This window comes from Triticum urartu, chromosome 2, assembly GCF_003073215.2.
Source record: "Triticum urartu cultivar G1812 chromosome 2, Tu2.1, whole genome shotgun sequence".
Lineage (NCBI taxonomy): Eukaryota > Viridiplantae > Streptophyta > Magnoliopsida > Poales > Poaceae > Triticum > Triticum urartu.
The window spans coordinates 681,909,881-681,919,568 of record NC_053023.1 but is presented as its reverse complement, the minus strand read 5'-3'; the positions used below and the strand labels follow the sequence as shown (position 1 = coordinate 681,919,568).

General features: G+C 50.6%; 1 protein-coding gene across 1 annotated transcript; it reads right to left on the bottom strand.

Moving 5' to 3' along the window:
- Positions 1–389: 389 nt before the first annotated feature.
- Positions 390–4,015, bottom strand: LOC125534077 (disease resistance protein RPP13-like). Its single transcript, XM_048697375.1, has one exon. It carries the CDS (start codon positions 3,730–3,732, stop codon positions 883–885), a length of 2,850 nt encoding a protein of 949 aa, XP_048553332.1. The 5' UTR covers positions 3,733–4,015; the 3' UTR covers positions 390–882.
- Positions 4,016–9,688: the final 5,673 nt, after the last annotated feature.

Here is a 9,688-nt window from a genome sequence, read left to right as displayed (position 1 = left end):
GTTTGTGCCGGATTTTGTTTTTCAAAAAAAAACATGGGCGCGGCGACTGAGGAGCATCACGCCCCCAGCACGCGGTTTAATGCCGGTACGCCCCCAGGCGGCGATTTTTAGCGCCTCCTAGGGGGGCAACGGGCGGAGATGCTCTTACATCTCAGAGGTTCTTTGGGTGCCCAAAGCCCCAAACTGATCTTCACTTCAGTGGTTCAATGATCATGTTAACAGCAACACTTCAATTCATTACGCCTAGTGGGACATAAAAGAATAACGGCCAACACTTCTATGTCAAATCCCTCCAAAAAAAATCAAAAATCAAAAATAAAGCAAACCGGATACAGAATAATGATAAAAAGAGAGCTTCTATGTAAATCTGTTCATGCTTCAGTACTTACAACAACATTCACTGAACACAATTGTTTCTACTGCACATCAGCTGCACAGACAAAACATGCCATTGGGACTTGGGAGAAAGCATGTAACAGATGTTTCTCGGGCAGCTAAGCCAGAGCAACAACTATGCATCCATGTATTTGCTGCACATCTGGAATCGCAAGACACAAGCAAGAACGATATTTGGCTATGCTGCTGCACTACTGAAAGAAGTATGGAATGCCGTACACTTGCATTTCATAACAAAGATCTGAAAATCTTGTGTGCCACTGCCAGGTAGTAGGTCTAACATTACAAAATGAGTGAAAATAAAACAAGGTTAAGTTATCCAAATGCTGGGTCAACAAAGATGAGGAAGCCCGGTAAGAAAGGATGAGACCATTACAAACTAGCTGATCTTTTGCAAAGGAATCAAAGGAGTCATCATGGGAGGAAAAGAAAAGAGTACACTGAAGTTCCCTAACCCAGTACTTTGACAAGGATAGTTTGGCATGATTAACCCAACCGTTTGATGATGACCTCGCACCCCCTCTCCTCTAGTTTGCCAACAGTACTTAAGCAAATACTGCTCTCGTCCATAGGGTGCTGTTTCAACAGCAACGTCTGCAGCGAAGTCACATGAAACAGGCCAAGAGGAGGGACAACGGGGAAGCTCGATACACTAAGGTTCAGATGGGTTAGTGAAGGAAATTTCCCAGCTTCGACATTCCAAGACCCGAGACGCCCGACGTGTTCAAATGTCAGGTGGCGCAGTCTAGGAAATCCTTCTGCATGGCATATCATGCCGTTCCCTTTGAAAGCGCTCTCCAAGACAAGCACCACCAGATTCGGATGGATGCCCAGCACAGGCATCGGGTCTTTACTCAGTTCTTCAGACGCTATCAGCTTGAGCTTCTTGAGGCAATGAGGGAGCTTGCTTAGCTGGCCAACCCCGCACAGCCAGTCTCCGGCGAGCTCTAGCACTTGAAGATGCCTATGGCGCGAAATGCTGCCGAAGAGTTGTGTGGAGAAGACCCGCCCTCGCCATTTGGTGCGCCTTTGTGTTCTCCAACTCTCCAAGTGTAAGAACACGAGCTGCTCCATTCCCTCCAAAGCTCTGAATAAGGCTGCCCATTTTTTCACGTTTCTGCGAGCAATGTGTTTGTTTCCATTTTCAGCCAATCGTCGTTGCTTGACTGTCATATGCCCGCTCACAGCACGCATCTGTGTTTTTTCACAGAAGTAGAAACTCTGCAACGAGCCAAGCCATCCAACCTCCGGAGGAACCCAGCGCCTGACCTCACCAAGATACAGGTGCCTCATGGTTGGAATATCCCAAAAGAACCGTGGCAGTGATCTTATTCTGGACCCTCTTGCATCAAAGGCTTGCAAGTTTAAGAGATCGCTAGCTGAGGAAGGAACGCCAACCGATCTGTATCCACATTTTTTCAATCCAAAATATCTTAGATGTATCAAGATGCCAACGCCAGATGGTAATAACTTGATACCTGTTAGGCCGTGAAGATCAAGCACTCTGAGAAATTTCAGCCTGCACAGTACAGATACTGCCGGTAACTTGAAAAACACCAACAAGGTCCGCAACTTGGGCATGGCCACATTAATCTCAGTACGTCCAGCAAAGTTATGGAGAGCAACTCGGTAAGCCGTTACTGAATCAGAGAGTGCCTGATCGCAATCTGTCGGATTGCTCCATATGTTGAACAGCCCCTCCCTCCTTGCCTCTGCAATAGCCCATTCACGAATCACGTCATGGAGAACCACACTCTTTATCGAGCCATGCCACTTGCTCCTTTCAACGACTTGGAGCATACACCTCTGTACCAACTCCTTTATGTACTCTCTGGCTGTATCTTCCAATGTCCGATTCTGCCGATGTGGAATAAGTCCTTCAGCAATCAACAACTTGCAAAGTCTTGCTACACGGATGACATAGTCTTCTGGAAAGGAGGCTAGATAAAGAAAGCATGATTTCAATTGATGGTTTGGGAGGTCATTGTAACTTCTATCTATGATCTTCCAGAATGGCTCATCATTCCTGCGAGCTCCCCAGTCTAGATTACCAACCAATCCTGACCAAATGTCACAGTCCAAGTTCCTAGAAAGATAACCTCCCAAGACCACAAGAGCAAGCGGCAACCCTTTGCATTTCACTGCCAATTTCTTCCCTATCTCCATCAACCGTGATCGATCAGCACTGCTTACATCTCGGTACTCCGGAAAGGACCACTTCTCAAGCAACTCCCAGCTCTCCTTCTCATCCAAAAGCTTCTTCTCATGAATGCTGCTTCTCCTGTTGACATGCCTTGCGACATCCATATCTCGGGTGGTCAAAATGATCCTACTACCATTGTTCACATCCGGCAAGACACTGAGGATCTTGCTTATCTTATCGTAAGAACTACTCTTCCAAACATCATCCAATACTACAAGAAATTTTCTTTGAGCCAGGAAATCGCTCAGAAGTTCCTTGACATCTTCCTCGCCCATACTTTCCAATTTTTCACTGGTCATTTGCTTCCACTTGCCACCACTGATTGCCCCACCATCACTGCTTGTTCCCTCTCCGTCCTGATCCTTGTGCTCTGTAACTACATTTTTCCTTGTAATGCCCAGGACACTCCTAGCAATATCCTTGATCAGATCAAGAAACCTGTACTTCTCGGACACTGAAATCCAACACGAGGAATGGAAGTGTTGTTTAACCCGTGGGTCGTTGTAAACTTTCCTTGCGAGGGTGGACTTGCCCGATCCAGCCATCCCAACTATGGAGACGACGCAAATCGGCGAAATCTCAGGATCCAACAACTCCTTGAATATAGCATCCCTCTCCTCGTGGAACCCAACAAATAAATCACTGTCTGCACTGTTCCAGCTGAGGTCATAAGGCGTCACCTCTTGCTCCTCGACATCAGCCAAGGCGCTGGCCTCCCCGAGGTCCGTGATCCCGTAGGCCACGGCGCTGTCGGAGATCTGACGGATCCTGGCCCGGACGCGCCTAATCTTCACGCCGAACGTGTGAAGCGCGGCGAGATTGGCGAGCCATGGTAGGGCGCCCAAGAACCCGCGCCGCATGTGGCGGTGGCGCGCGAGGAAGTCGGCCTCCTCGAGCGCGTTCCCCGCGTCGTACGCCGCATCGCGCACGTTCACGACCCAGTTCTTGAGGCGCTCGCTGTCGCGCCCCCCGGCGCGGCGCTTGGCGTCGGCGTCGCGAAGGAAGCACTGCATGCGGCGGAGCTCGGCCCTGAGGAGGTCGGCGTCGGCGTTAACGCCGCGGAGGAAGGCGGCCTCCTTGGCGGCCAGCGTGCCGAACGCTCGCACCACCGAGGCCACCGCGGATTCCGCCATTGCCGGCCGGGTGGCTCAGCTCAGCTTGCAGTCTCGGATGGCCGCTAGGGGACGAATGGGCTGACAAATCGAACGAAGTATCTCCCGATCTGGGCAACCCGTGATGAATCTACAGTACGGAGATCAGAACTAGAGCGAGGAATTACTACGTAGTTCGGAGACGACCTCGGAGGCTCTAATAAGTACGAGTAGCTTGCAATACTGCTACGGCCATTTGCTTGAGCGATGATGTGGGGATACTTCACGGTAAGTTCGTAAGAATTTCATTCTAGGCAAGAGTTGGGCAGCGGTCGTTAATGGTGGAGTGTGTGTCTGACTCTCGTCACGTGGAGGAGGACTTGACTTGACTTGACTTGACTTGAGGGGGCATGTACGTAGCTAGGTTGGCGAAACCGATATTTTAACACACGCGTGAGACCATGTTCTAAACAGCCATGAGATAATTAAGCTTGATTAAACAGGATTACAATGCAGAATAGACAAGGGTAGACACAAAACAGGAGGGGCCGAACATAATGTTGGGTTATTAAAAGTAGGCTTTGAACTATGGAGACGCTTTCTTGTCGCCGCCACCTCCTACTGAAAAAGACCTAGCCGGCGCCACCATCTCCGCCTTCACCATAGATCGGTTCCCCCTCCTCCTGTCGGCCTTACCGGTGTCAGGAGGGCTGGGGAACCCGGTCTATGTGTGGAGTTCTTAATAATAGTAATGTTTTCATTAGATTGATTTGGGGTTTTGGTAGTCGTCTTCTTCGTTCCTTCGTTCGATGATGAAATCTTTTTCCCGACGTCAATGGTGGTGTTGGAAGATTAAATTTATCTAGGCATGGTCCTTCAAATCTTGCTTCGCCTGATCGGTTTTTGATTTTTTTTTTCTCATGGTCGCCGCGAGGAGGATCCTCGCAATATCTGTCCCAACTCCTACGTCCTCGACAATGGTGATTCATACTCCCGGCTCTCAGCAATGTCAGCCTGGTTGTTTCGGTTTTTGTCCCTGAAATACTGGTGGTACTCTTGCTGATATTGGTTGATTACTTTAGTGGTGACGTGCGTGCATCGCATCCTTGGCATTGCGGCTCAAATTAAAACAATGGGAGAACCCTCATTAGTATTTACAAGTCTATGGTTTGATATTGTTGTTATGTTCATATGGCTGCCTTCAGAAAATACAAGCTTGTGTCATGGAAGAAAGAAGAGTTTGAAGATCTCGAAGATTTGCTCGTTTCTTTTAGACTTTATTTTGTAATCTCTGAAGTCAGCTCATGTATCTCTACCATGTACAGTTTGCTACTATAATATATCATGGTATTGATTGTCAAGAAAAAGTAGACTTGAACTCAACTAATCTAACACTCAGAAAGCAAAAAATAAATGCTACATCGACAGGCTTATACGGGGAATCAACGGACACTTCCAACCAACTAAACTTGCCCCTCCCCTCGTTTTAGGTCGGGGTGGGGCCCTTCCCTCCCTCTTGATCCAATCACAGATTGCCAAGTAATCCTCACCCCATAAAACGCCTGTAAAAGTTCGTTGATGTAGCATTGCTTCTCAGAAAGAGCCTATAGGTGCATAGCTACTGCTACTACAAAGATGGTCGGTGCCGACAATGGGCAAGGATGGCGTGGCAATCGGCTGTGGACTCTCTGCCATGGTGAAGCGAACACACAGAGGAACAATGCCTCTAACTTTCCTAGTCTTTCAGTCGTTGGATTAATAATGGGCCGCCCAGATCTGATCCAATAGGACCTGAACAGTACCGTTAAACAGTGATCTAAACAGGACCACGTGAATAGTTTGCATGCTACAGTACTTCGTCTGATCTGGATGCTTTCTTTTGATCCAACGGCTCTCCAACTAAGGTAGAGGCACTATTCCTCACTGCCTTTGCTTCCCCAAGGCAGAGAATCCACAAGTGTGGCAATCTTGTGTAGACGTAAAAGCATAAGAGGTCCTAGAACTTGCACACAATGTGATAATTTAGTCACAGAACTTGCAAATGCTAACTCCACCATCCTATAACTTGCTCACAATGTGGCAATTCAGTCCAAAGCCAATCACAGCGAGACAAGTGGCACAAGTTGGCCCGAGCCAGTGGTTGCCGCACATTTTATAGACACCCCCTTGTCATTTTCACTAATTAACCCGCAGGACGACCTATCTGAATTAATTTCGTCTGATTTCCTTCATTCACGTACGCCCCCTGCTCCCCCCTTTCCCTTTCTGTGTTCCTCCTTCTCGATGCCATTGGAGGTAGAAACTCATCGCCATTCGCTGCCACCAGCTCATCCGCGGCTCATCACCATGGTTTCCTGGGATGATCTGTCCACCAGCTCATCCGACGGTGATTCCTTCACCAGCCAGGTTTAGTTCTCTATCTCGGGCAGCTAGGGTTAGGGTTTTGTTGGGAAATGGGGAATTTTAGTGAGCATTGAAGCTGATTTCCTTTCGTTTTAGCAACCTGCCACCATCTTATGCACTGAAAGGAGAGGCCTAGGTCAGATCTAGCTGCTAGATGTGAGCATGGAGCCGTCTATGAGAAACTAGTGGCCTTTGAATCAGTGGATAGCGGGAGGGGATTCCTAGCTTATGCATAGAAGGTGAGTAGCTAAATGATTGAGCATTACCATGTGCTTTTTTGTGCTTCTATAGAAGAATTGGTCAGTTGTGCAGTTAAATGACAGTTAACTGAATTTGCAGCTAGTTGAAGAACTTGCAGTGAACTTTTGTGATCTTGAGTGCTAAAAGTTAACCGAACTTTTGCAGTTAAATGTATCTCTACTCTTATAAAAAACCGAGTTGGTGATGATGGTGTGCCTGCCATCTTGTAATATAGACCGTTCGATCTATATCTGACGGATAGAAAGCAAACTATGACAATTTTACAAAAGATACCCGCACCGCTCTCCATATTTACAGATAAGGCCTTGCCTCGTTCATCCTTATCTCCCACAAACTCATTGTTGATCAATTAAAAAGGAAGTCTCTGGAACAATCTGGCATGGTGGCCGCTGCCGGCGCCGTCCATCCCAATGCCTCTGCCCAGTCCGACCATCCGTCACCACCACGCCCCACTCCTCCTCACCTTATCTCTCATCTTTCTTGAGATATAATTTTTTTGATGAAATTCTCGAGATACCATTTTTCCGATAAAATTCTCGAGATATCATTAGTTTTTATACATGGGATTACTCCTGCATGGGTCAATCACAACAGGTGTTTTGTAAAAAAAATGCATCTTGATGTTCCGTGCAATGCACGGGCATCTTGCTAGTTTTTGCAATAAATTGTATTTTGTCCAGTGTTGAAAGTTAATTGAATCTTTGCAGTAAATTGAATTCCATTCAGTGTTAAAAGTTCAGTCTTCAATGTTAAAAATTCAATTAACTGAATATTTTTAAGCGAGTGTTGCTCTTGAAGAAGATTTGTTGCATCTTTTTAGTTTAGTAATTCTACAAGTTCAGTGCTAAAAGTTATATGAATTTTAGCAGAGAACTGAATATTGGCAGTGAACTATTTTTTTTAACAAATAGGAAGGCCTAAATGCAACTATGTGGGTTGACCCTGAGTGGCCTGCCCCTTTGAAGATAAGTCTAGCTAGGATGTGGAGCATGTATGGCCAGCGGACCCTCCGGTGCCGCCGACCGAAGACGAGGCCGTGGCGAGGCTACTCCTCCAAGTCGGCTCACCAACGCGCCGTCGTCTGGAGAAGGCGACTTCGACACCCCGCCCCCTGGAAGCCGGCATCGCCAGCTCGGCGGCCCCAGACGCCGAAGCGACGAGCGCCGCACCTGTTGGGTGGGTGCGAGGAGGCGGCACAGGGCCGCTGAACCGGGCGCTCCTGGACGTCCAGGCAAAGCTCCGTGCTGAGGGCGACGCTCTCCAGAGTTGCACCAAGGCGTTCCTAGCGTCGTGGGCAGCCGTCCGGGTATGTTTTTTTCCTTTGGTCTTTGTTTTCTTGCTCCTCTCTATGGGGGCGCGCCAGCGCACCCACTAGGTGTAGTCCCGAGTTTCGGGCCGGCTGCTGAGCAGGTGGACCGGAACTTCAATTGATGAACTTCTGGGTACTAACTTTGTCTGAAATGCTTGTCGCAGGATTACCACAACCTCCGCGTCACTGCCTTCAACCGTAACGTTGAAGAGCTGGGCAAGCGGACCGCCGACTTGGCGGAGAGCCGGAGTAAGTCCCCCTTTTTTTTCTCTGCGGGGGCGCGCTAGCGCACCCGCGGGCTGTAGTCCCCGTGATTTGGGCCGGCTGCTGAGCAGTCGGGCCGGATCTCCCCGGCGACCCACTGTATTGACGACTGTTGTCTTTCTTCCTTTCCTTCAGGAGCCAACGCTGCTCTTCAACAGCAGCTGAGCGAAGCCAACTCCGCCCTGCGCGCCAAAGGGGAGGAGTGCAGCAAGCTCGCCATAGAGCGCGATCTGCTGGCCACTCAGTTGGCAGAGCAGAAGGAGCTGCTTGTGAAGTCGCAGAGGGAGGCGGAGGAGACGGAAACCGCCCTCTTGGCCGAGTTCGCGAGCGAGCGCTCCTCCTGGTCTGACAAGGAGGCGCTGCTGTCCTCCGGCTTCCACGAGATTGAAGACATCGTTGATGGTGAGCCTCTTTATTTTCTTTCTTCGAGCTGCCGACTTAGATCGTGCCGACTCCTGGTTTTTGACTTGCTTCTTCGTTTCTTCGTGTCTGTGTAGACTTCTTCCCTGGGCAGTCACAGGCCGCCATCCAAGCCATCGAGGCTGACCGTGAAGGTCGGAGGGCGGAGGGCGCAGAGATCGCCGCCGATGCCCCCCGAACTCTTGACGAGCACATCCTGAGCATCGAGGCTCGCCTCCGGCCGGCTCACCGGATGCTGTGCCGGCTCCAGCGCGTCGGTGCCCAGGCGATTGCCGCCCTTTGGCCGGACATGCAGGCTCCGTGCACCCCCAGCCTGACGGCCAACTGGCTGGAGGTCGCGGCTGGTCGTCTTGAGGCCTGGAAGGGCTCTTCGGCCCGGGCTGGAGCGCGCCGGGCCTTGGAGTTCATCAAGGCGTGGTACCCGGGGCTGGATCTAGACCGGTTGGCCATGCTTCGGTCGGAGGCCCAGTCGGAGCTGGCGGCTGCGGAAGATGCCCTCGTCAAACGTGCTGCGGCGATCGCCGAGTACACCGATGTTGGGGAATGTAGCAGAAATTCAAAATTTTCTACGCATCACCAAGATCAATCTATGGAGTAATCTAGCAACGAGGGGAAGGAGAGTGCATCTACATACCCTTGTAGATCACTAAGCGGAAGCGTTCAACTGAACGGGGTTGATGGAGTCGTACTCGTCGTGATCCAAATCACCGATGATCCTAGTGCCGAACGGATGGCACCTCCGTGTTCAACACACGTACAGCCCGGTGACGTCTCCTACGCCTTGATCCAGCAAGGGGAGAAGGAGAGGTTGGGGAAGACTCCATCCAGCAGCAGCACGATGGCGTGGTGGTGGTGGAGGAGCGCGGGACTCCAGCAGGGCTTCGCCAAGCACTACGAGAGACGAGGAGGAAGAGAGGTAGGGCTGCGCCAAGAGGGAGAGGATCTCGTGTGTCTTGCAGTCTCCAATACCTCAAGTATATATAGGGGAAGGGGAGGGGCTGCGCCCCCACCTAGGGTTCCCTCCCTAGGGGTGGCGGCAGCCCCCAGATCCCATCTGGGTGGCGGCCACAAGGGGGAGAGGGGGAGGCGCATCTGGGGTGGGCCTTAGGGCCCATCTGCCCTAGGGTTTGCCCCCCTCCCCTCTTGGAGGCGCCTTGGGCCTTGGTGGGAGGCACCCCAGCCCACCTAGGGGCTGGTCCCTTCCCACTATTGGCCCATGTCGGCCTCCGGGGCTGGTGGCCCCACCTGGTGGACCCCCGGACCCCTCCGGTGGTCCCGGTACACTACCGGTGATGCCCGGAACACTTCCGGTGGCCAAAACCATACTTCATATATATTAAT

Coding starts and splice junctions, on each gene's coding strand:
- LOC125534077 (XM_048697375.1), bottom strand. CDS start 3,732: ATGGCGGAATCCGCGGTGGCCTCGGTGGTGCGAGCGTTCGGCACGCTG.